Here is a 26,019-nt window from a genome sequence, read left to right on the forward strand (position 1 = left end):
TGTTAACAAGGAATATCAGGAGTGGAGGGATTATGGGTAATTTTTAATTTCTTCTTTATATCTTTCTGAATTTCCCTACATTTCTATGATGAACATGTACTACTATTACAGTGACGAAAAAATTTGAGGGTAGACACAATATTGCGAAAAATTCCACTGAGCCATTTTAAAACAGTATAAATTATATAAGGAATATATAACATCATTGCAGAGAATACAGATGATGATGATATATAAAGGTAAACATGAAGTTCCCCCTTAGCACACCCAGCTACTCCAGCCCTCCCCACACACGAATTCCCTCACTGGCAGTACAACCACTGGTGATTTTTTTTTTTTTTCGAGACAGGGTCTTGCTCTGTTTCCCAGGCTGGAGTACAGTGGCACAATAACACCTTACTGCAGCCTCCAACTCCTGAGCTCAGGCAATCCTCCTGCCTTAGCCTCCCAAGTAGCTAGGACTATAGGCATGCACCACCACACTGAACTAATTTTTGTATTTCTGGTAGAAATGCAGTCTCACTATACTGCCGAGGCTGGTCTTGAACTTCTGGCCTCAAGCAGTCCTCCCATTTTGGCCTCACCAAATGCTGGGATTACAGGCATGAGCCACTATGCCCAGCACCACTGGTAGTTAATGGCTTGGGGTCCTTCCTTCTAATGCCCTTCCTAGTGAGCATGTATTAATTAGGAGTTTTACACCACATACTGCCAGGCAAATATACAAACTGAGTTATGTTGTTTCTTTATTTTTTATTATGCCAATAACAATCTTTTCTTTTCTAATATTATTTATTTCAGTGCTCCAGAACCTGGAACTCAAGATGCCAGCATCCCAATTGAGAAACTTCCCCGGTGGGTAAAAAACTCTCTTTGTACTGGTGTTCCGGGTTACCAAAAAAAAAAAAAAAAAAAAAAAAATAGACATCAAAACCTAAACATGTATTTGGCGAGATGCCTCTTACATCAAATGCACAAATGGAAAAACCAGGCTTGACCTCTGAGACCAAAAGTGAAAGGACAAAGGATGAACCAAATTAGGATGAAAAGAATGATTTCTTTCCAACCGCTTTTTGCTTTGTGTTCTGGCGAGATCATTTGAGGTCGGGAAAGTTTCTGAAACTGTCATGTGACAGGTGGTTACCCAGTGTACAGAAAGCATAGGGGCTGACCTGTAACTGGTCAAATAACATCACTGGCATTATTAATCCAGGGTTAGGGAGGCAATGAAAGGACCTGAATAGGAGAGGTTACAGGACCAAACAGAATGTTCATAGATTTAAAAAAAAAAAAAGGAAGATTTTTATGCCAATTTTTCAAAACCAGACATTAAAACAGCACTTCTATAACCTGTAATTGGATTAGAGGTTTTTTTGTTGTGTTTATTTTATTTTATTTTATTTATTTTTTGAGATGGAATCTCACTCTGTCACCCAGGCTGGAGTGCAGTGGTGCGATCTTGGCTCACTGCAACCTCTGCCTCCTGGGTTGAAGTGATTCTTCTGCCTCAGCCTCCCGAGTAGCTGGGATTATAGGCGCCTGCCACCACGCCCGGCTATTTTTTGTGTTTTTAGCAGAGAGGAGGTTTTGCCATGTTGGCCAGGCTAGTCTTGAGCTCTTGACCTCAGGTGGTCCACCCGCCTCAGCCTCCCAACATGCTGGGATTACAGGCGTGAACCACTGCACCCAGCTGGATTAGAGTGTTTTTAAGGTTAAAATAAAACAGCACTTCTAAAAGTGTTTCATAGAACATTAATGTTACGTTGAGACATTACTTGAAAAAAACATGTTAGGCACTCAAATACGGAAATGTTACACTAAACAAAGTTAAAATGTTTGCTTTACTGCAGGACTTTTTAGAGCATTTAATCCACATTGCTGCCTTCTAAAAAGTGGTTATAATACACATGTTAATGCTTTACTGGCTTATTTAACCACAGAACCTTTTAAATTTTCCTCATGAGGGTTTTAATTGCTAGATATTAAAAGTTTTCTTCTGAAGGAATAGGTAGACCTGGAGGATTCCTGTGATGCAGGAGATTACTATGACGAAAATGGTGTTTGGGGGATGATTTTAGGAGGTGTACAGAAGGTGACCCTGAGGTAGGAGGAAGTGAAAGAAGAGAGATTTTTAGTAATGGACACAGGAAAGCTGGCTACATACTGGACCAGAGAGACATGAACCTGAGAGAACATGAAAGGAGGTCGTTGATGAAATTAGGGGATGCTTGGGGTGGGAGGCAAATCTGAGTCCAGTATGACTCCCAGGTCTGGGTGGCTGTGAGCACAAGTGTGACCATAATGAATGAACTGGGAAAGCTTAGCTGAAACAACGTGTCAGCACATCAAGTACATACAGACAAGATAAAAAATAAGGACAGTTCAGCAGGGCACGGTGGCTCATGCCTGTAATCCCAGCACTTTGGGAGGCCGAGGCAGGCAGATCACCTGAGATCAGGAGTTTGAGACCAGCCTGGCCAACATGGTGAAACATGTCTCTACTAAGAATACAAAAATTAGCTGGGTGTGGTCACACACGATTGTAGTCCCAGCTACTCGGGAGGCTGAGGCAGGAGAATTGCTTGAACCCGGGAGGCAGAGGTTGCAGTGAGCCGAGACCATGCCATTGCACTCCAGCCTGGGCAGCAGAGTGAGACTCCATCTCAAAAAAAAAAAAAAAAAGACCATTAAACCTGATGCTTCATATGCAAGGCAAGTTTATGTAGGCTGGGAGGGAGGGTGTAGGGAATAAGAGGCATCAGAGGTGACCCATCTGGATGTACTGGGTTTGGGGCAGCCCCTGGCCTCCCTCTGATCCAGCTGGGCAGTCTTGGCTCGGGGTTGGATTAAGGATCCCATTCTTCCAGGTGTGAAGAGGCAGGCTGCGGGGGCTTGCTGCGACCTCACGTCGTGTGGTTTGGAGAAAACCTGGATCCTGCCATTCTGGAGGAGGTTGATAGAGAGCTCGCCCACTGTGATTTATGTCTAGTGGTGGGTCACGCCCTTCCCTAACCCCAAGACAGGACTGGAGTTTGTTATTTTTTCCTCCCCCCTCTCCTCTTTTCCTTCCTCCCTCCCTTGCTTCTTTCCTTCCCGCCTTCTCTCCTCCCTCCCTTTCTTCCTTTCCTTAAAATGTGTGTTGAGAGGTCTTTGTGGTATCCTATAGAAAAACTGAGAAACAATGAATAAGAATTTATATTAAAATAGGAAACCATGCATGTCTTGGGCATCTCAAAGCCTTCTCCCCTAGCCCCACCAAAAACAAAGAAAAGAACATGCTATTGGTTTTTAAAATAATACGTGCTTATGATTAAATTTAATTGAGAACATGCAAAAATTATCACATTATAAAGAGGAAATTAGAAATAGCCCGTAGTTCTACTATCCAGAAGTAGTTACTGTTAGCAGTTTAGTATGTTTTCTTCTAGACCAGGAGTGAGCAAACTAGCAGCCTTTGGGCCAAATTAGGCCTGCTACTTGTTTTTGGAAATAAAGTTTTATTGGAACTCAGCCACACTCATTCTTCCACACACTGTCTATGACCACTTTCAAACTACAGTGGCAGAGTTGAGTACTTGTGACAGAAACTGAATGGCCTGCAAGGCCTGAAAAATTTACTCTATGGTCCTTTTCAGAATAAGTTTGCCCACCTGTGGTCTAAACCTTTTCTTAGGCAGATGTACATGTATTAATTAAAATTCAAAACTGAGTTCATGACATATGTTCTGTTTTGAAACTACTTTATTCACACAGCAGTTCACTTAGCATATTCCAGATCAGTATGTCTAAATCAGTATCATCTTTCAATTGACTGTATGGTGTTTTATATAGATAAGGAATGATATATTTAGCTAATTCTCTACTGTAAGACATCTGGGCTATTTCAAATTTTGATATTCTAATCAATGATATCGTGAATATCCTTAGATAGAAATCTTAGCATGCTCTTCAAATGATTTCCTTAGGACACATTTCCTAAGAGTGGGATTAATTGGACAGATTGTATGCATATTTCAAATTTTTCTTGACAAGTCTTTAAAAGCGGAGGCACTTTCTTGTGGTGTGTATTCATTCAGCCAGTATTTAAAAAATGCTTCCCAATGTTGAGTATAGCATCACTGTTGATGATGGATTGTTAAATGAGAAAAGCCAGTTTACAAAACAGGTCATGCTCTTCCCATCCCTGTAAAGAATGTTTATAAGCAAATATTTATAAGAGAAAAGCTAAGAGGACATACATGAAAATGTTAACAGTGGTTATCCTGGGGTAAGATTATGGATGATATGTATGTTTTTTTCTTCATATTTTCTACCTTTAACAAAAAGATAGAAAATATGTTTTAAAAAGTTATGGATCATTTGTTTAACTTTAAAAAGCAGAAGCAAAAGCAGAATTACCCCCAAACCTTTTGATTGAGTCACTTCTATGTCACTCTTTTCATAACTCTCCTTTTCATGTCACATATTCTTCTCGATTCTAGTGATTGATCAAAGGACACCTCTTCACTTTCCCTTGTCCCTTGGACACCCTGTTTTATCCCATCCTGTTTGGCTTTTCTCACACCTGCAACCACAGACCTGCCTGAGTTTGTGTAAGGTTTTCTGTAAAAATGTTCCTTCTCCTCGTCGTGTGGCCATTTGTCCATCTCTGTGTGCTTGCCTTGTAGGTGGGCACTTCCTCTGTGGTGTACCCAGCAGCCATGTTTGCCCCCCAGGTGGCTGCCAGGGGCGTGCCAGTGGCTGAATTTAACACGGAGACCACCCCAGCTACGAACAGATTCAGGTACTGGGATACCCTGATGGGAGAGGGAGATGTGGGAGGCTGGTACAGACATGGTCATCTAAACATAGTTGGCCTACTCCTCTGATTTTTAAAAAAGACATAGGGTTTGTGTTTTTTTTTGTTGTTGTTGTTGTTGTTTGATCTGCAGTTGCTTTTATGGAAGAACAAAATCATTCACTGTAGACTAAGGTAGGGTAGCTCTGTCATTGTACACGAAATTTGCCGTGGGACTTTTGTTTGTTCACATTTTGAAAGCTCTTCTTTGATTCCTTAGGCTTTGCTTTCCCTTACATTTTTAAGCTAGACTTAGTGATGGCCTTTAGTTGTAGGTTACCCAAATGCTCCACAAGTAAACCGGGAGATGCCCTTGCAGAACCTTATCACCTGTTGTTCTCACTGGGAGGCCACCTGGCAGATTCCCCTTTGGTCTAATCGCCAAGGTTATTTGTATCTGTGGCCATATTATGACACTGATCCTGCCTCCCAAGTTTGGGTGGGAAGTGTAGATTGTCATGGTATGCATTTTTAGTCTTATTCCTGGGTCTTCCTGGGTCTGTTTTGTGTCTTCACCCTTTTTCTGTCTTTTTTCTCACCCCAACTTTATTTTGCCTTTACTTCTAATTCTTGTCCATCTAGTTAATTCCTTTTGAATAAGTTAGAATATAAATAAGTAGTAAATTAATATAAATGAATAAAATAGAAAACATCATTGAAGCATCTTGTCATGACTTTAATCAACAGTTTCCAACCTTGGCGGCATATTTTAAAAATACTGATGCCTGGGTGCTGCCTCATGAAACTTCATTGCTCTGAGCTGCAGCTCAGACGCCATCATTTTGATAAGCTTCCTAGGTGATTCCAGTGTGCAGTCAGGATAGGAGCCACTCTTCAAAGTCTTTGCTGGGATTTAAAAAAAAAAAGAAAAAAGAAAGAAAAGGGGCCATAGACACTTCAGTAGGCCCCTCCTCAGGTGAGTGAACTGGCTCTGGGCCTCTTTCTTTTCCATGTGTCTTTTTGATCAGCTACAGCCTGTGTTCTTGATCCATAGTTCTTCATTTGTGTGTGAGTAGTAGGAACTAAGAAGATGGCCTTAAAAAAAATTGCCTCCTATGCAAAACTTATACTCTGAAAACTACAGAACATTATTGAAAGAAATAAAGAAGGCCTAAATGAATGGAAACATATCCAATGTTCATGGATTGGACAACTTAATATGATTAAGATGGCAATGCTCCCCAAATTGATCTATGGGCTCAATCAACTCAGTCCCTATCAAAATCACAACTGGCTTTTTACAGCAGCTAATTGAAAAGATTAATCTAAAATTCACATGAAAATGCAAGGGACCCAAAATAGCCAAAACAAAATGAAAAATGGAGTTGGAGAACTCATACTTCCCAATTTCCAAACTTACTATGTATTAGCTAGGCATGGTGGCACATGCCTGTAATCCCAGCTACTTGGGAGGCTGAGGCAGGAGAATCGCTTGAACCTGGGAGGGGGAGGTTGCAGTGAGCGGAGATTGCGCCATTGCACTCCAGCCTGGGCAACAAGAGCAAAACTCCGTCTCAACAACAACAACAACAAAAAACTTTCTACAGAGTTGCAGTAATCAAGACAGTGTGGCACTGGCATAGGATAGATATATAGAATCAGTGGAATAGAATTGAGAGTCCAGTAAAAAACAAAACAAAACAGAACAATAAAACAAACCTCACATTCATGGTCAATTGATTTTTGAAAAGAGTGGCAAGACAATTTGATGAAATACAGTCTTTTTCAAGAAATAGTGCTGGATATCCACATGCAAAAGAATGAGCTTGGACCCCTCTGTCACACCATACACAAAAAATAACCCAAAATGGATCATAGACCTAAATGTAAGAGCTGAAAGTATAAAATGTCAAAAGAAAATATAGGAGTAAATCTTGTAACCTTGGGTTAAAGCTTTCTTAGATATAACACCAAAAGAGCAAGTAACATAAGAAAAATGGATAAATTGGACTTTATCAAAATTTAAAACTTCTATACTCCAATGGGTACCATCGATTAAGTAAAAAGACAACCCATACAATGGGAGAAAATATTTGTAAGTCTAATATTTGATATTTGATAAGGGATTTGTATCCAGGATATATAAAGAACTCTTACAACTATAAATAATAAAAAGAAATCCAATTAAAAACCAGGTCAAAATATTTCAAAAGACGTTTCTCCAAATATATACACATGGCCGATAAGCATATTGAAATGATGTTCAATGTCATAAAACCACAATGAGATACCACTTCACAGCCACAAGCGTGGCTATAATTTTTAAGATAAAGGAAAATCACAAGTGTTGGTGAAGCCCTTATCCATGGCTGATGGGAATGTACAATGGCGCAGTCATTTTAGAAAACAATGTGGCATTTAAATATAGGGTTACTATATGATCTAGCAATTCTACTCCTTGGTATATAGTCCTAGAAATGAAATCATACATCTACACAAAAATTTGTACACAAATGTTCATAGCAACTTGTTCACGGAAAAAGTAGAAACAACCCAAACGTCCATCGACTGAAGGATGAATAAATAAAATTTGGTATGTTTGTACAATGGACTATATTTTAGCCATAAAAAGAATGAGGTATCCATATATGCTACTACATGGATGACCCTTGAAAACGTTATGCTAAGTGAAAGAAGCCAGTCATAAAAGACCACATATGGTATGACTTCATTTATACAAAATATCTAGAATAGGCAGATCAATAGAGAGAAGGGAGATGAGTGGTTGTTTTGGCTGGGAGTAGGGAGGAATGGGGAGTGGGTGCTAATGAGAACAAGTTTCTTTGAGGTTGTTAAAATGTTATGGCTCCTTAATAGATTTGAGGGGGGATGGTGGATGAGGTGAAGTTATAAAATGCCGGGGTGGGGGGGGGGGGGGGGGGGGGGGGGGGGGGGGGGGGGGGGGGGGTGAAGGGATGTCTCAAAAAAAAAAAAAAAAAAAATGATTTTGGTTTATAATCCGGTGAATACACTAAAAGCCACTGAATTATATATTTGAAATAGGTGGATTGTATGTGTATCGAATCTCAATAAAGCTGTTAGATAAAAAGTTAAATGATCTTCTAACTTATCTCCTGAAAAATGCACATTGAGCCTCCGTCTGATTTGTGTTGTGGCACCTATGTGGAGCAGCTGGGCCACTTAGCGTGACGAAGAGTAGTAATACCAGAGCTAGGCAGCTCAAGCCTCCAGTCTGTTTGAAAGACCATCAGAAAACTCGAAGAGTGGGACAGGATAAACTTTGTGAAGCAGGACATGAGCTATGTCCCCAGTTTGGTTCTTCTAATATGGTTTCTTTTCAGTCATTTGATCACCATCTCATCTCTAATTATTATAAAGAATTAAAACAAATCATCATTGTAGAAAAGCAAGAAAATGCAGATAAAGAAAAAGAAGAAAATAAAACTGGAGTATTTCCACAACCCAAGTTTAGAGTTGGCCCCCATCTCCCGTGCCACGGACTGAGCAGCAGGGGCCCAGCATCCCTTGCATATGGTGGCCGTGTCTTCATGTGAAAGAAACTGAACTTGGTGGTTTTTCCTGCCAGTTCAGGAGAGATTCTTGCCATGTAATATATATCATTGCACAAGTCAAGCCTCCTAAAACCACAGGCCTGTTTCGGCTGCTACTTCAGCCAAAATTCTTCAGCTTCATATTGTCTTGAAAACCTACGATTGTCTCTAACAGGCTACTTGCTAGTTAGAAATTCTTATCAATTTGACAAGCTACTTATCAACCAGACTGATCACAAGAACTGTCATCTCATCAATGAAGGAGTAACTGATCAATGAAGCCAGCAATGCTTTTTTCTTGGCATCATCAGAGCTGACATTTAGAAGAGATGCTGGTGATAGTCATCTCATCCTACTCAATTTTTCAAAGGCAGAAACCAACCCTGGAGCAATTGAGAGGACTGTTTAAACACAGAGCTTAACAATGGCAGAATTGTGTATCTCATGCTTAACAGATTTTGGTTGAACTTTACCCTAGGTCAGGGGTCAGCAAACTACTGCCTGTGGGCCAAATTTGCCCACCACCTATATCTGTAAATAAGGTTTCATTGGAACACAGCTGTGGCCATATGTTTGTATATTGTGTGTGGCTGCTTTTGCACTAGGATGACAGAGGTGAATAGTTACAACAGAGACTGGCTGGTCTGCAAAGCCTGAAATATGTCCTGTGTGGCCCTTTACAGAAAAAGTTTTCTAACCCCTGCTCTAGGTTAAGGAGAAAAAAAAAATGGAATAATGTTCTCTGCTACTTTTAACCCGATTTTCTTTGTTACCTAAATAGGCAGCTAGAATGCTGCCTATATTTTAATAAGGATTTGGATCTCACAAGACACCTTAGGCCTTACACAAGTTGTTCAGATTCTTTGCCCCAGTTCTAATCTAGAGACAAAGGCATAGAATTCTCCTCCCACAGGAATGTATTTATATTTTCAAGGTGTTAATTAGTTCCAGTTTTGGTTTTGTCGTTTTCCCCATGTCCGATGCTTATATTGGATGATTTCTGATAAACCCTGACTATTCCAGTAAACCCTAGGCATTTTTTAATTTAAACCTCAGTGTTTTGACTGTTACTCAACCCCGGGGGGCCTTGGCTTGTAGGATTTGTACATTCGCTGAGGCAAAAATGGGACTGTCGCTGCAGGGAGCTAGTGGCCAGGGCCTTCAAAGCACCTTTGGCCCACCATGCCCTGCAGCCACTATGTTGTGCCCTGTTGATCTTTGAATTTCTCTAAATGTTGAGATTTAATTAAAGTCCACAAATATTTATAAGTATCCACTATGTATCAGACACTGTTCTAAGTGCTTAGGATAGGATATATCAGTAAACAAAACAAATATCTACCAAGGGAAGATTATATTCTAGTGGTGGAGGCAGACAGGTAAGCAGGGAACATAAGGTACACATTCTACAGCACGTGAGCTTTGCACAAAGCAAAGATGCACAAACCTCATTAAGAAGAGACTGGAGCAAAGACTTGAAGGAGGTGAAGGAGGCAGCCGAAGACGTGATCTGGGATAAGAGCTTTCCAGACACTGGGACCACCTGGAGCAGAGTCCCCTCAGTGTGGCTGGAGTGGACAGAGGAAGTCCCAGAAGAGGCGAGCAGTAAAGTAATGGAGTTGGAGGCTCTGGGGAGGGAAGACACCCAAGCTATCTGCTGGTGGAATTTAGAAGTCTAAGGAATTGTTAGGTAGAAGAGTTTTATAGATTGTTGTGGTTATATAGTTACCTATCTAGGGTGTGAAGAGGTCACTGCTTTGAAGCGATAGTTGACCGTGTGTGCTAGGGAAGTCCAGCGCTCTCCCTGGCTGTGCTGTCAAGGGCGGGTAGGGAAGCCCTCCTAGTCCATGCAGTCAGGGCTTAGTTGGTCTGTTCATTCAAAAAGCCACTGGAAACAAGACTAATAGAAAAGGACACATGCATACTTTAAACATTTTGATATAAAGCATAAATCTACCTTCATTTGCTTTTTGTTTGTTTGGTTGGTTTTTTTGTTTTGTTTTAAGACAGAGTCTTGCTCTGTTGCCCAGGCTGGAGTGCAGTGGCGCAATCTCGGTTTACTGGAAACTTTGCCTCCTGGGCTCAAGCAATCCTCTCACCTAAGCCTCTCAAGTAGCTGGGATTACAGGCGTGCACCACCATACCTGGCTAATTTTTGTATTTTTAGTAGAGATAGGATTTCACCATGTTGGTCAGACAGGTCTCAGACTCCTGGCCTCAAGAGATCCACCTGCCTCGGCCTCCTGAAGTGCTGGGATTACAGGCGTGAGCCACCACACTTGGCCTGCTTTTTTTCTTTTTGGAATAGAGCTAAAGGCCTTTCGTTTTGGGTAGGGATCTGCTGATTGGAGCTCACCTTTCTTGCATAAATCGTTTCCATAATCTTCCTCGTGTTCCCCAAATATCCCTGAAGATAGGAATGACCCCAGCCCTTATTTTATAAAACAAAACAGACAACCAGGAAAATCAGATCCCAAGGCCCCCACCTAGACTTCCTGAATCAGAATTTCTAGGGGGAGATGCCTGTTTATCTGTGTAGTTAGCAAATGACCCAGGTGATTCTTATCAAGAAACCTTGGCAAACACTGGATTACAACTTCTGGTTTTTGATATTTTTTTTTCTTCTTTTAAAGGAGAGCAAGAACTTAGGAAAGGAAACATGTGAAGCAGTCTTCACCCATCTTTTACACCTACACCTAATTTAACCAAATTATATGTAGTGACTCAGTATGTCTTTCCCAAGCATTCAACTAGTTTTCCTAGAAACAACTCCCTTAACAGCTCTATTTTTGCAGTTTATTACATAATTTTAAATTCAGTGAGATGATTACATTAACCAATACAAGTGGCATGAGCAGATGTGGAACTAACACCGTGGTCTTGGTTGTCCTACAACTGGTGGGGGCAGGCAAAGTGCACAGATGTGCTAGAAAAGAGGCTTTCAAACATTGTTCATGTATGCCTTTCACATTTTAAAAGTTGACATCTAACATTTTTTAAATCAAATATAGTTGGAGATGTGATTCCAAGTGCATTGGAAACACTGCCATTTTATTATTTATTTATTTATTTATTTATTTTTGAGACAGAGTCTGGCTCTGTTGCCCAGGCTGGACTGCAGTGGCACAATCTCGACTCACTGCAACCTCCGCCTCCCTGGTTCAAGTGATTCTCCTGCCTCAGCCTCCCAAGTAGCTAGGACTACAGGCGTGCGCCACCACACCCAGCTAACTTTTTGTATTTTTTTTTAGTAGAGATGGGTTTTCACCACATTGCCTGGGCTGGTCTCAAACTACTGACATCAGGCAATCTGCCTAGCTCAAGCTCCCAAAAGTGCTGGGATTACAGGCGTGAGCCACTGTGCCTGGCCGAAACACTGACATTTTAAAATAAAAGCTACCATATCATGGTTTAAAATGTATCCAGTCCAATCTGAATGTTGTAACTATCTGGTAGACACCACAATCCATTTACAAAATAAATATACAAGCCCTTCCTTAACAATTGGAAACTTCGCATTTTTTTCTCTTTGAACTTATATTTCCATTCTACCACTACTACAGAATTTATACTAATGTAATATATTTTTATGCATGAAAATCTTTTACTGGCCAGGTACAATGGCTCATGCCTGTAATCCCAGCACTTTGGGAGGCTAAGGCTGGAGGATCACTTGAGGCCAGGAGTTCAGGACCAGCCTGGCCAACATGGCGAAACCCCATCTCTACTAAAAATACAAAAATTAGCCAGGCATGGTGGTCCACACCTGTAATCCCAGCTACTCAGGAGGCTGAGGTGCGTGAATCCCTTGAGCCTGGGAGGCAGAAGTTGCCGTGAGCTGAGATCGTGCCACTGCACTCCAGCTGGGATGACACAGTGAGACTCTGTCTTAAAAAAAAAGAGAAAGAAAATCTTTTACTGACTACCTATTATACTTCTACAGCAAAATATCATATGAATTATTTAATTTTTTCAATTTCCTTAAAATGTTAAAAAATGCTTTACTAAGAAATCTTCTAGATAGAATTATCACTATAGTAATCTGCAGTGCATAATTGTAAAAACAAAAAATATATATCAGTGTAGATTAATAATTCCAAACAAGTAAAATTTTATTGGAATTTTTGTTTTTCTTTGAGATGGAGTTTTGCTCTTGTTGCCCAGGCTGGAGTGCAGGGTGCAGTCTTAGCTCACTGCAACCTCTGCCTCCTGGATTCAAGCGATTCTTCTGCCTCAGCCTCCTGAGTAGCTGGGATCACAGGTGCCTGCCACCACGCCCAGCTAATTTTTGTATTTTTAGTAGAGACGGGGTTTCACCATGTTGGCCAGGCTGGTCTCAAACTCCTCACCTCAACTGATTCGCCCACCTCGGCCTCCCAAAGTGCTGGGATTATAGGCATGAGCCACGGCTCCGGGCCTGGAAATACATCCTTAATAGATGAATGGGACATAAACTTTGAATTGGTCCATGTTTCTATGGCTGAATCTTACCTATTGTTGGAAGGAGACAGTTGCTCCTGTTCTAGCCCAATCCTCCTGAAGTCCCCATAAACAAACCAGTATTCTGTCAAGATCAGGTTTATTGATTTAATGCAATGAGGGAGACCGGACCCCTGTAGAACTGAGAAGTGTTTCCCAACAAGGGAAAGGTGGAGTTATTGAAGCAATTGGGCGGAGGGTGGAGTTTAAGTGAAATTTGAATGAAGTAGTTTTTGATAGACTCAAGCAACTAGCAGGGCTGTACAGTGTAAAGGGGTCAACATCATGTCTGGCTGGCACAGTAGGCCAGGGTCCCACTTCCCCAGAAACTATAATACAAAGTTCAGATCAATGTGGAATATTGTGTCCAGAAATCCCTTATCTGAAGCTCTGCACCTGGGTTGGAAATCCAGGCTGCTTCTCCGTATCAAAGTGACTTAGATCCTCAAGGCTAGAGGAACATTTCATTCTTTACTGCTATAATTTCAAATAGCAAAGTTTCCAATAGTTTATAATATTAAGGAACAAAATCCAAAAGCAGTAGTCAGTCTAAGAATGGAATTAAGACACTTTGCAGCTTATCCTAGGGGAAAATATATTGTTTCCTATATAGCTTCCTATACAGCTGGCTTTACCCGTGTCTTTTATTCCGATCCAAAGAATCGCTGGGCAGATTTTGACCAGCCAAGCTAAATTTTACTTTTTCAATGTCATTTGTAATCCTCAGTGTTTGTTTTTTATAGATGTAAGTACTGAAAGACCTGGGCCACCTAAACTCTGGGCATGAGGGAATTTTTTTTTTTTTAAGAGATGGGGGCTCCCTCTGTCACCCAGGCTGGAGTCTGTACAGTGGTATAATCATAGCTCACTGCAGCTTCAAACTCCTGGCTCAAGTGACCCTCTTGCCTCAGCTTCTTGAGTCGCTGGGACTACAAGCTCTTGTCACCATGCATGGTTGTTTTTACTGTTACCTTTTTGTAGAGACGGGGTCTTGCCATGTTGCCCAGGCTGGTCTCAAACTCCTAGCCTCAAGCAATCCTCCTGCCTCAGCCTCCCAAAGTGCTGGGATTCTAGGCATGAGTCACTGTGCCCAGCCATGAAAGAAATTTTGGTATAGCCTTGCCACTCCAATTTTGGACCACCTTCCAAGTTATATGCCAAAATACACAGAGTAATTTTGTATCATACTTAGCGATCTATTCACTGAAAATCCTTTCCGACCCTCTTTCAACTTTATTGAAAGCAAGAATGAAACCATCCTACTTACATATGAAGGTGTCAGATCTACACCAGTATTCCAGACGTCCCTCTATTTGGCACTCCATATGTTTCACACTCCCTCTATTTCACACTCGGGGATGAGGTATCATTGTAAAATTCGGGATGGGTGAGGGGTCCAGCTTGCTTTTGTAAGGCGGAAGAAGGGTGAATGTGGAAAGGGGCACTTGAAATCACTTAAGAAAGAGAAGAGGTGGAAATTGAGGATCTGGGAATTCCCTAAATGCTCCCCATGCCTGGCAGTAATTCCTGGATAACCACATACATACTGGCCTGGAGCTTTCTGGAAGTCAGTGCTCAGCATGTGGCAGGGGGCAGACAGACTGGAGATGTCATGTAGTCTGGGCTGTCCATTAAGTGGCATTCGGTTGATAGAACACGGCATTTGAGGGCTAAGGCAGTCACGATTTGTATTGTATCAAGAATAAATAATATAAATGAGTTGCACTGAGGAAATGCCTTTTCCATTTTTAATTGTGCTCAACTGGTTTTCTTATTAATAATGCACGAGGAAGTCCTGGTTTTGCTTCTTATTCATAGTTTTTTTTCCCTGTCCGAAGTGTTTTTCCTTGGAGGAAACAAAAGTCCATGATTTTTCTTCTTTTTTCTCCTTCCTCTTTCTCTTTTTTCTAACTACAGCTCAGAGGCTAGTCAGAAAGTTCAACAGATAGTTTGAGAGGCTCATTGACTTAGCTGAAATCCTGGTGGTCAAATAGTACACGAGTATTTTTTTCTCTTGTCCTCAGTACTACCTGTGAATGCTGCTGTAATGTTTTATGTATATATATATATATACACATATGTATATATATACACGCACATATATACACACACAAAACATATGTATTGTGTATATATATAACATGCCAGACACATACGTGTTATATATATAGATACACATAAAACATATATGTATAAGACACACACGTATATTTTATACTTACAATTTCAGTGAGTTTGGCGGTACAGTCCCAAAATATACTTTACTTGCACAGGTTCTCAGGATTTGAAAAAAAAAATAAAATACACTTTGTAATCATATCTCTTACGCCTTGAAATAAAATTCTTCTTTATGGCACATAAATTCTAGACATTTGCTTCTCAAAATTCCCACAGTCACAGAGGCCAGCCCATAGTGAAGTGTTATAACTAGAGTTGTTAGAAACTAGATGGAAGAAGTGGGCATAAAAATTCATAATACCATCTTTATGAGAATTTGGGTTTTACTTCGGGTATTACTTCAGAAATAAGTGCTTGTTGAAGTAGGGCATTCATTTTGCTAACCTGTAGTTCAAAACTGCTGTATTTGCTTCTTGTCTTTCAGGTTTCATTTCCAGGGACCCTGTGGAACAACTCTTCCTGAAGCCCTTGCCCGTCATGAAAATGAAACTGTTTCTTAAGTGTCCTGGGGAAGAAAGAAATTACAGTATATCTGAGAACTAGGCCACACGCAGAGGAGAAATGGTCTTATGGGTGGTGAGCTGAATATTGAACAATCTAAAAATAGCCTCTGATTCCCTCGCTGGAATCCAACCTGTTGATAAGTGATGGGGGTTTACAAGTAGCAAAGAGCACCCACATTCAAAAGTCACGGAACTGGAAAGTTAATTCATATTATTTGGTTTGAACTGAAACGTAAGATATCTTTGATGTGTATGGTTGGTTAATGGGAGGGAAAAATTTTGTAAATTATTGTCTAAAAAAATATAGTTATCCCAATTATATTTTTGTTATTTGGGCAAAGTAGAAGTCGAAGGGTAAAAACCCTACTATTTAATTCTGATTTTTGCACAAGTTTTAGTGGAAAATAAAATCACACCCTACAGTAGGTAATTTATTGTATAAAGACGTTACACGGGATATGGCTTTATTGGGGACTTTTTTTTTTGAGACAGAGTTTCACTCTTGTTGCCCAGGCTGGAGTGCAATGGGGTGATCTCGGCTCACAGCAACCTCCGCTTCCCGGGTTCAAGAGATTCTCCTGCCTCAGCCTCCTGAGTAGCTGGGATTATAGGCATGTGCCACCACACCCAGCTAATTTTGTATTTTTAGTAGAGACGGGGTTTCTCCATGTTGGTCAGGCTGGTCTTAAACTCCCGACCTCAGGTGATCCGCCCACCTCGGCCTCCCAAAGTGCTGAGATTACAGGCATGAGCCACCGCGCTCGGCTTACTGGGGGCTTTTTAACCTTGTCTGGCTACATTACCTCAGTGAACAAGGGGCAGCTCACAACAGGAACTCATGCAAAGAAGGAAGAGAACAGTACCAACAAGGTAAAACATCACGATGAGAATATGCAAATATGCGGACCCCCAGGATAAACACAGCTGCCTAAAATTTAGCTCTGGCTCCCTTAGACGGGGGAAGCCTCAACAGTGAAGCGCTTCTCAACATCATAAATGCAGAAGCATATCGTTCCTGTGGGGCCTGCCAACTGTTCCCAGATGCTGAACTCTGCCGGGAGTTTTTTCCATGGGACTTGGAAAAATGATGCCCTTATGTTGGGCCAGACCTCTGTTAACTTCAGTAGGGATGGCACCAGGTTCAAGAGGCCAAAGAAGAGACCTGGAGCTAGTGAAGGAAACATAGGGTTTATTTGGGGAAACTTAGAGGGTGGTCCAGTGGCCGTGGACTAGACAGAACGGCAACCACTTATAAAAAGCATGGAGTTTATATAGCACTTTCACTCAGCACCCTCCCCCCAGCAACCTCCACGTGGCAACCCTCATTTCTTAAGTTATTGCTGTCAGATGCATCTACCATACAGGGTCATTCTCAGGGGATGCTTAAGTTATTTCTGTCAGGTACCTCTTCCATACACTTTACTACCTTGGAGTAAAGTAGTAAGCATACAGCTTTTTCCTTAACCTTTACCAGCCAACTCAGTGCTTAGGGGCCTTGGAATGCCTGCTGTCCAGCGAGTGTCAGAGGCCTGACTGGGAGGCATGGCCATTATCAACACTGTATGAAGGTCACATGGCTCCCTGAAGTGATTATATACCTGGACCACATCACCTCAGCCCCTTGCAAAATTGCATTTAATGTTACACCCTTGGCTTTTGTAGAAACAGGCAACAAGACACTGTCATGTAAAACGTTGTACTGCATTGCAAGGCATAACCTTTAATAAATCCCAGTGGTCCTTTGTGTGGGGAGGAGGGATGCTCATAGCCTATGGGGTGGCTGGAGAACCAGTCAGGGACCCTGAGGGCTCGATTTACACTTTACATGGGTGGGCCAAGGAGTTGACACTGAGGGCACTGGTAATACCTGTAATAGTCTTATAGTACTTATAAAGCAGTTTTGCGCATAAAATACCATAATGCACTTATAAGAAGTTTGTTCCTGGGCTGCTCCAAGTTAACTTTATTCATTTTCCTAGTGTTAGCACAGTGTCTCAGGGAGTCTGATTATATTTTTGATTTGTAATTTCTATTTGACTAAGGCCTAGGATTTCAAAACTGTTCTTTGCGATTCCTCTCATACTGAACTTCAGGTTCGGCAGCTTTTTTTTTTTTCTTAAGTTTTATCATTTTTGTTCCTATTTGGTTTTGTTGTTTTTAAATTGGGAACTGCTTCTAAAACAGAAGACATGAAAGGAGAATTAAAAATACAATATATGTGTGAGACAGAATTATTCAACTTCGCATTTATTAAACATCTACCATATGATAGACATTAGAAATAAAATGACTAGCAAGACCTGGCCCTTCCCCTCAGGAGTTCACAGAGTGGCTGGAGCAACTGTCATATAAGCTGTTACGCAGTGCAGAAACTGCATAGACATTTGTGCGGGTTCAGACCAGCGCAATTAGAGATAGGTACAGTGGGATGGGGTAGGAGGTAAGGGGCTTGAAATTTGCCTGGGTGGGAATTTTTGAAGTATAAAAAGGCTTCTGCCGGGGGGGCTGCGGCAGTAGAGGGAAGAGCAGGGTCGGTACAAACGCATGGCAGGTGTGAAGCAGTTTGATTTGTTCAAAGAATGATGAATCATTTAGTATTGTATAATGGATGGGAGGAGAGAAACACGGCGATCACAAAAAAAATATGCTTGGAAAAAAAGAGTACGTATGTGTATATACCACAAAACTCGGGTGCATTCTCTAGGGACCTGCGAAGCCATTCTTTCAGGAGATTTGCTCAGCATTTGCCACGGGCCAGCTGCTGTTCCAGGTCGTGGGTTAGGGCCCGGCACCAGGAAGGGCGCCGCTCCCATAGGGCCGACATCCTAACCGGCGTCGCTGCGGCCGCGGAGCTGGGCAGGCCGAGAGCGCCGGTCACGTCTGTGCAGATTTCTTTAGAGTCCAGGTCTGTGGCCCGCGTCTTCGTCGGTGACGGCAGGGCTGACTGGCCACGGCGGCCATCTGCTAGAGCGCATTTTTTCCCATGAAACGCCACCTCCTCCGAAGTGCGGAGCGAACGCGGCCAAATCTACACAAACAGTGACTTACTGGATCCACTCGACGGAACCCAGGGCCAAAAAACGGCGGCGAGCAGCGCCTCGGGCCCGCGGTTACCGGTTTTCTGAGCACCGGACAGCGTGAGTCGTGCCAGCCCTGTCTCGCCATCCCAGCCGAGGAGGGCAGCGCGATTGCTCTTCCCTGCCTTGAAACCAACCCCATTGCCAGCTGCTTTCGCCAGCAGAGCATTTTCCGTGGGGTCCATCCGGCTCCACGGCGGCCTCCGCGGGCCACGTGGAAAGAAACACGCCCACTGCCCGCAGGGCACGCCCTTCCTCACTTCGCGCATGCACCCCGACCGTCCCCGAGGACCTCCGAACCTGCAGGGGGCGATGAAAGACCGCTTGCGCTTCATTTGTAGCTGCTTCCGGGTCAGAGGTCAGACGGTCTATTGCTGCGTGGGCCATGGTGCAGCTCCGACCGCGCGCGTCTCGCACCCCGGCGTCGGCGGAGGCGATGGTGGACGAGGGCCAGCCGGCCTCGGAGGAGGAGGAGGCGGAGCACGGGCTGTTGCTCGGGCAGCCCAGCAGCGGCGCGGCCGCCGAGCCGCTGGAGGAAGACGAGGAAGGGGACGATGAGTTTGACGATGAGGCCCCGGAGGAGCTGACTTTCGCCAGCGCCCAGGCGGAAGCGAGAGAAGAGGAGCGGCGAGTCCGGGAGACCGTGCGCAGGTTCGGAGCCCGCGGCCAGGCGGGGAGAACCGCCCCTTCTCGTCCCGCTTGTTCTTCCCTTTGCTGACTTGTCACCCTTCCTCCCAGGGATAAAACGCTCCTGAAGGAGAAGAGGAAGCGACGCGAGGAGCTGTTCATCGAACAGAAGGTTAGAGGATAGGGAGGAGGTGTCTTACTAAAACAACCCGGCTCAGGGAGAATTCCCATGGTGGATATAATTTGGGTTAGTAGGATATTGGAGTGGGGAAATAGTCACCAAGATTTCCTCTGACAGTGGTGGAAAGAGTGGTTGCTTTGCTGTCTGATACTCCACACAGAGAACTGGCTCCAGGTGGACATTACTTAACTGCTTTCAATTTATAACAGTGACCTGAGGGTTGGAATACCGTGGGCACCCTTTTCCAGCTTTCAAGTCTTTTCAGAGAATGGAGTTTTGTGGACCCAGTCTTCCCATAGCCTAGAGGTATGGGGGCAGTTTCCAGCCTAATTAATTTCTTTGCCTAGATGTAGGGCATTCTTAAAAGTGGTAACTTCAGAAGCAACTCCGGACATACTATGTACATGACTTTTATTAATTTTAAACGTTTTCATTCCAAAAGAAAAGAAAACTCCTTCCAGACACTATTTTAGAGAAGTTAACCACAGCTTCACAGACTAAGTAAGTAATGGATCTTTTTCTATTACTTGCTTATATACACCCATCTTTGAATTATATACTGGTGCATTTATTTGAATCCATATAACTGAAGGAATTGTAGAACCCAAATTTAAAAGCTACCTATGTATATGAATTTGGTGGGAAAGACGGAGGTAACGTTCCACTTCTTATTTTACGATTTTTGTTCATTCCCATAGCTAGCTTTTGAATTCCTGATCCCATTGTGTTCATTCAGTACATTTTGTTCACTGCCTGTCATTGTACTAGGGCAGAGTAGGTGGTGGTGAATAAAAAGTGTTTTGAATCATTTAGTGAGGTAGCAGGTGCTTAATCCACAGGCTCTGAAAACTCGATTTGTCCCATACTTGCCTTACCTGCCACCAACCTGTCCTTCCTCCCTGTTCCCCACTTCATTTAGCATCTTTGGTGTTTTATGGTTTAAAGCGAAAAGCTATAGTCGTCCTTAGGAATCGGTCAAACCCTACTAAATTTAGCCTTCTAAATATTTTTTTTTTCCTCTTTCTCTCCTCTTAAGGCTTTAAATTCAGAAATTCAGCCCCCTTTTGCTTAGGCCAGTGGCTCTCAAATTTTCAGTAAAAAAAACTTTACCAAAGAGTTACTCAGATCCTGAATACGTTAAACATAAGAGCAAATCTATTTGGTGGCAAATTCTCTTTCATCTTGTAAAACCAAGCTCAGGTGTCACCTTTACCTTCTCATTTGGCCCCCCCACCTCCCATCACTTCCGCTTTTGTGTGGCCTTTCTTCTGTGCAAATGCTTCTGTATTGTATTCTGTCCATTTACATTTCTCTCTCCATTGGGCCACAGCCCCCTTGAGGCTGTTCCCTGTCTCCTGTGCCTAAACTATTAAATTAATCCTTTGTGATTTCTCCAAATGAAATGAGGCAGGCCTACCCCCATTCACTTCATATTTCAAATACTTTATAACTTGTTCTTAAGTGTTTCACTTGAACTCCATTGCCCATAGCATTTTGCTGCTTTGGAAGCCTGCTAATAGGCTTTCAGATTTTAACTGTGAAGATCTTCCAATGATTGAGAGTTGGTGGCAGCGTACTGGGGAGTGACTGTTGCTTTCCAAACTGAGAACTCCTGAGTAGAAATTGAGGGTGTTGGTAACGAAAGGGGGTGTCTTACTTGTAAAGCCAGATGAAATAATATAACATGTTTTGAGTAACCTTTGCTATCTGCCATTCCACTCAGTGGTTTTGTTTTTTTCCCTTAGCATCAAGAAATCGCCAGGAAAGTTGAAAGAAGGTATGACTATTCTAATTTAAATAACTTCTCATGTAAGTGTCAAGTGCACTTGCATGTGTTTCCAGTCAAATATGAATGGCCCTTAGAAAGCCAGCATGGGCCTGGCCAAGGTTAGCTGGGGCCTATTCCCTGTATTTCATACAAATAAAAACTGCATCCACATTAGTGTGTAGTGGATGCTTAAAGTGAACTCCAGTAAATTTCCTGATTTATTTTTATGTGATTGCTAATTAGAAAATGTAACTCTATTTTTTAGTTAATTTGCAAAAGAAAAATGAAGACTGTGAAAAAGGAAACGACTCCAAGAAAGTTAAAGTACAAAAAGTACAGTCTGTCAGGTAATGAGTCTTTTGTTTCATTTGGGATGTAAAGGAGACCTTTAAGAGAGTTAAAGTATTGGCTAACATGGGAAAATATTTTAATTAGTAGTAATTTCAGATTGGAGTCTCTGTGGAAAAACCACTTTTGGTCCGGGCACGTGGCTTACGCTTGTTAATCCCAGCATTTTGGGAGGCTGAAGCAGGTGGATTGCTTGAGTCCAGGATTTCAAGACCAGCCTAGGCAACATGGTAAAACCCAGTCTCTACACAAAATAAAAAAAGTAAGCTGGGCGTGCTGGTGTGCTACTCCAGAGGCCAAGGTGGGAGGATCACTTGAGCCCAGGAGGTCGAGGCTGCAGTGAGCCAAGATCGTGCCACTGAACTACAGCCTGAGCAACAGTGAGACCCTGTCTCAAAAAAATAGATCGGTTTTCATAAAAAAATAAAGATCAGTTGAACACTTTGTCTTTGCAGGTCCTGCAGGTTAAGTTCAAAAACTTTTTTTTAGTGGTTTTATTGAGAAAATTTCATTTCACCTTTCCCAATAGATAGATGTTTATTTCAAGATACACTGCAGCCTGTCAGCACTTCAAACTTGCCAGCCTACACTTATACAGGCAGTGTAATTTTTCTGGCTGCTGAATGTTCCTCCAGTCACCAACCCTTATGGTGCATGGTGCCAATGCAAAGACAGCTATTCCAATGGAAAGGTGTTCACCACTATTGTCAATCATGACAATTCTTCAAAAGGAGCCATTTTTCACAAAATTCAACCTTTCCCTGACAATATGGCTTTATCTTCTATTCTTAACGTCTACAGAAGTCACAGAGAAAGTGGCTATTGCTGTTATTGGAATTTTGGCCAATACCGTGGACGATGTCTGTAGTATCTGTCTTGAAGTCCACAGGCATTCGTTTGAGTTGCATTCAGTACAGCTTGGTGGTCCAAATGATCACTTGCATATTGGTGTTTTAGCCACAAGATCAAATATAGAAACAAATGTAAAGCAAAGTGCAAGACCATGAGAGGAATTCATCACAGTATGTTGGACTTTTCATTTGGCAAAATTTATTTGGCACAGTCGATTTGGAAATCATGCTGTCAATTCTCTTTTACTACATGTGTCAGAAGAATTTCCTGTTAACTAATGTTATGTTTTGACTTTTGGTTTTAGTATATTTTAGTACAAAAGTCCAGGGACAAGTTCTTCAGTTGAATACATCTGAGATGCTGATTGTTCAGTTGATCAAAAAAAAACCACCATGTGCTCTATCTACTAAAATATGTTAGTCTGTTTCTTGTAGTCCTGTAATTTAGTTTTATCCTATCTGTGCATATACAAAATTAGTTTATCACTATGAGACAAATGATAAAAATATTTTAAAGCAAGCATGTAGCCCGGGCACAGTGGCTCACACCTGTAATCCCAGCACTTTGGGAAGCTGAGGCTGGTGGATCACGAGGTCAGGAGTTCCAGACCAGCTTGGCCAACATGGTGAAACCCCGTCTCTACTGAAAATACAAAAATTAGCTGGGCATGGTGGCAGGCACCTGTAATCCCACTATTCGGGAGGCTGAGGCAGGCAAGTTGCTTGTACCTGGGAGGCAGAGATTGCAGTGAGCTGAGATCGCGCAGCCTGGGTGACAGTGAGACTCCGTCTCAGGAAGAAAAAAAAAAAAAGCATGTATAATTCTTATTTAACCTTTTATACTGATCAACAGCCAGAATAAAAGCTACTTGGCCGTAAGGCTAAAAGACCAAGATCTGAGAGATTCAAGGCAACAAGCAGCACAAGCCTTCATACATAATTCATTATATGGGCCAGGAACCAACAGGACTACTGGTAATTTTTTTATGGACTATTTTTCTCACTTTTTACTGCAAATAAAACTATGAAATGATAAATACTTTTCTTTTCTAGTAAATAAGTTCCTGTCTCTTGCCAACAAGAGGTTACCAGTGAAAAGAGCTGCTGTCCAGTTTTTGAATAATGCTTGGGGTAAGATCCAGCTTTATTCTCCTGTCTCTAATAATATATGTTGAATAATGTTCTTTTGAAGGAGATAGTTCATAATGTTACTTTTCCCCCTTATAATGGCTTTATATATTAAGTTACTTGTGAAAAACAGGTCAGTGTAGTATGTATATACATCTAATGTATAATAAGCCCACCCAGTTTTAGTAATTACATTCATATAGAGAATTATAAAAAAAAAATTTGAATTATGTTTCTCTAATATACTTACTGCACAAAACTTTGTATTCTAGGAATCCAGAAAAAACAAAATGCCAAGAGATTTAAAAGACGGTGGATGGTCAGAAAGATGAAAACTAAGAAGTAAATCAATGCTAAATGAAGAATCTGTACTTTGTATGTATAGAATTTATCTAATAAATCATAGATCATTTTAAAGGGTCATTATAAAAACCATAAACCTATTTGAGGAAGTACTCAACCACTTTTCATTCTTCTGGAGTAGAATTGTGCCTTGCAATCCTAGAGGAAAAAGTGGTTTAAGAAGGAATTGTTTTCTTTTTTTCATCTATTTAACTGAATTCAAGCCATACCCACACCAGCAACAGCACCTCTTCTACTCTCCCCGGGCTGGAGGGGTGGCAAAAATGGCACGGACAAAAAGGAGAAATGGACATTCCAGAAAAGTCTCTAACTGCAGCCCGTAGACAATTTGCTATTAAAGATTCAGTGCACAAAATATAGCTGACAGCTTTTAAATTTTTACTTTTAACTAGTCAGGATTTGCTTGCCTGGTGAGTCTCATATGCCGTATTATGAATATGAAAATAATGAAGTTAATTAATTTCCTGTTGCCTTTCTGTGTCACCTACAATATCAGGTCTAATCCTAATCCAGGGATGCCAGTAAACTGAAGGCAGTAATTTTAGGTTGTAGAACTCAGATTAATTGTAGAAACCATTAATTTTAATTGCTCTAATTTTCATATTAATCATAAAAAGAAGTATGCAAAGTACCTAATATATAAACTCAATTGACACTGTATCTGTAGAAGTAAATTTTTAATGGCTGGTTAATTATATCACTACATTTTATTGCAATATAGTACTCATTTAAGCACTTAAAAATGGAAGGTGTACAAAGATTAAATTAAGACACGGTAAATTGACTAAATATTTGGTTTTTATATAAATAAAGGTCATAACCACACCGTTGACATGTAATACTGTTATAATACAACAGTTAAACTTGTGAGTCTACAACAGAAGTCATCTGTAGTTAAACAGGAAACAAAGTTGAAAAAGACCATGTTAAAACAAAACTACTGGGACTAACAGGTCGGGATTGTAAGTAGCAACAAACATATTCACTCAGCTCCTGAGTATTTCAAGTTTTACAGTACACATTAAAAATGATTTCTTCCATCAACACTATAAATTCAAACTGTCGGATGTTTATGCATTTTGCAAGTTACACTGATTGAATGCTTGTATGGGAGTGGGGGTCGGAACATCTCCCAATTTGAAGTTTACATCACCCACATGCTAACACAAACACAACTTGTTCCATTTCCTTCCCCTCTCTCCCCCCTCCCCCACAAAGAAGGCAGGATTTTTGGTTTCTTTTAGGTAATTGTTTTAAAGGATTTGTGATGATCAATTTGAACGTCTGAAATTCAGTAATATTTAACTCTTAGACAACTAAGAGGTTAAAGATGGAAAATAATTTCTCCTAACACTAAGTTAGAAAATCATTTGCATCATGCTGTAAACTAGGAAGCAATGTAAAGCGACAAAAACCTGTCCCCAGTACATAATTTAAAAAATCTAAATTTCAAATCAGCAGAGCTGGTCTACTTCCATGTTGACTATATGCCACAATATAAGTGTGAGCTCTTGAAATGCATAGCTAATGTAGGTAGTCTTCCACTGTGGCAAATGCGCAGGATCCAATTCCTGATCGAGCCATCAGTCCTAGACATTGTGTGGCCTGTCCCATTGCTAGGGCAAGTGGAGGTTGCTTTGGCAGATTGTGGGTTTCTGAGGAAGAATAAAAATGAAAACAGCAATTAGCAAGACATTTTAAAAAACATTTCAATCAGGAGAATACTGCATGACTTTAAAAACTACCACTCCCATACCACTCTGAAGTATCAGCAAATGAAGGTTTCTACGCAAAAGATAGACACCTTGGACATAATATTCTGACAAGGTAGTGTGGGTATTGTGTATTCAACTATAAGAGAAACTCCTGCAGAATCAGACTTTTAAAGTATCAGATAACTTAAATACTTATTTCCATATTAACTATGATGGGAAAGGTACAACTTTTTATCTGATATTTGGAGTGGAGGGTAAGGCATTATTTCCCTTCTGGTTGATCAAAGTCAGTTGATACTAACTAAAACTAAAAAAGGCACCAGGTTTTCATTACAAGTTTCTACTGATGGGTTCTTCCACCTCTGTGGATAGGACCAAACTGAGGCTGCCTAGCCATCTCCAAGGCATATATAGGTAATGTTATTTGGGCTGGTGGGGAGCAGGTGTTAGTG

The 26,019-nt window shown here is 41.4% G+C and overlaps 3 protein-coding genes across 15 annotated transcripts in view; 2 read left to right on the forward strand and 1 right to left on the reverse strand.

Moving 5' to 3' along the window:
- SIRT5 (sirtuin 5) overlaps positions 1–15,939 on the forward strand; it is a 41,306-nt gene extending 25,367 nt beyond the window's left edge. For 6 of the 13 annotated variants that reach the window (XM_030817328.1, XM_030817322.1, XM_030817326.1 and 3 more), the window contains 4 exons: positions 802–855; positions 2,868–2,991; positions 4,668–4,783; positions 15,431–15,811. In XM_030817328.1, the coding sequence (XP_030673188.1) occupies positions 802–855; positions 2,868–2,991; positions 4,668–4,783; positions 15,431–15,506 (370 nt within the window). In that variant the 3' untranslated portion in view covers positions 15,507–15,811. Of the gene's footprint in view, positions 1–801; positions 856–2,867; positions 2,992–4,667; positions 4,784–8,139; positions 9,400–15,430 lie in introns of those variants that run through there. The other 7 variants (XM_030817319.1, XM_030817317.1, XM_030817321.1 and 4 more) reach the window with 3 other exon arrangements.
- Positions 15,522–24,682, forward strand: NOL7 (nucleolar protein 7). Its single transcript, XM_030817330.1, has 8 exons — positions 15,522–19,237; positions 19,325–19,385; positions 19,837–19,895; positions 21,140–21,171; positions 21,428–21,509; positions 23,215–23,336; positions 23,415–23,492; positions 23,762–24,682. Exons 1-8 carry the CDS (start codon positions 18,972–18,974, stop codon positions 23,833–23,835), a joined length of 774 nt encoding a protein of 257 aa, XP_030673190.1. The 5' UTR covers positions 15,522–18,971; the 3' UTR covers positions 23,836–24,682.
- The window catches only part of RANBP9 (RAN binding protein 9), a 95,642-nt gene continuing 94,135 nt past the window's right edge, over positions 24,513–26,019 (reverse strand). The window contains exon 14 of the mRNA XM_030817316.1: positions 24,513–25,507. Coding sequence (XP_030673176.1) covers positions 25,377–25,507 — 131 coding nt within the window. The 3' untranslated portion in view covers positions 24,513–25,376. The remainder of the gene's footprint in view (positions 25,508–26,019) is intronic.

The sequence above is a fragment of the Nomascus leucogenys genome, chromosome 8 (assembly GCF_006542625.1).
Source record: "Nomascus leucogenys isolate Asia chromosome 8, Asia_NLE_v1, whole genome shotgun sequence".
NCBI lineage: Eukaryota > Metazoa > Chordata > Mammalia > Primates > Hylobatidae > Nomascus > Nomascus leucogenys.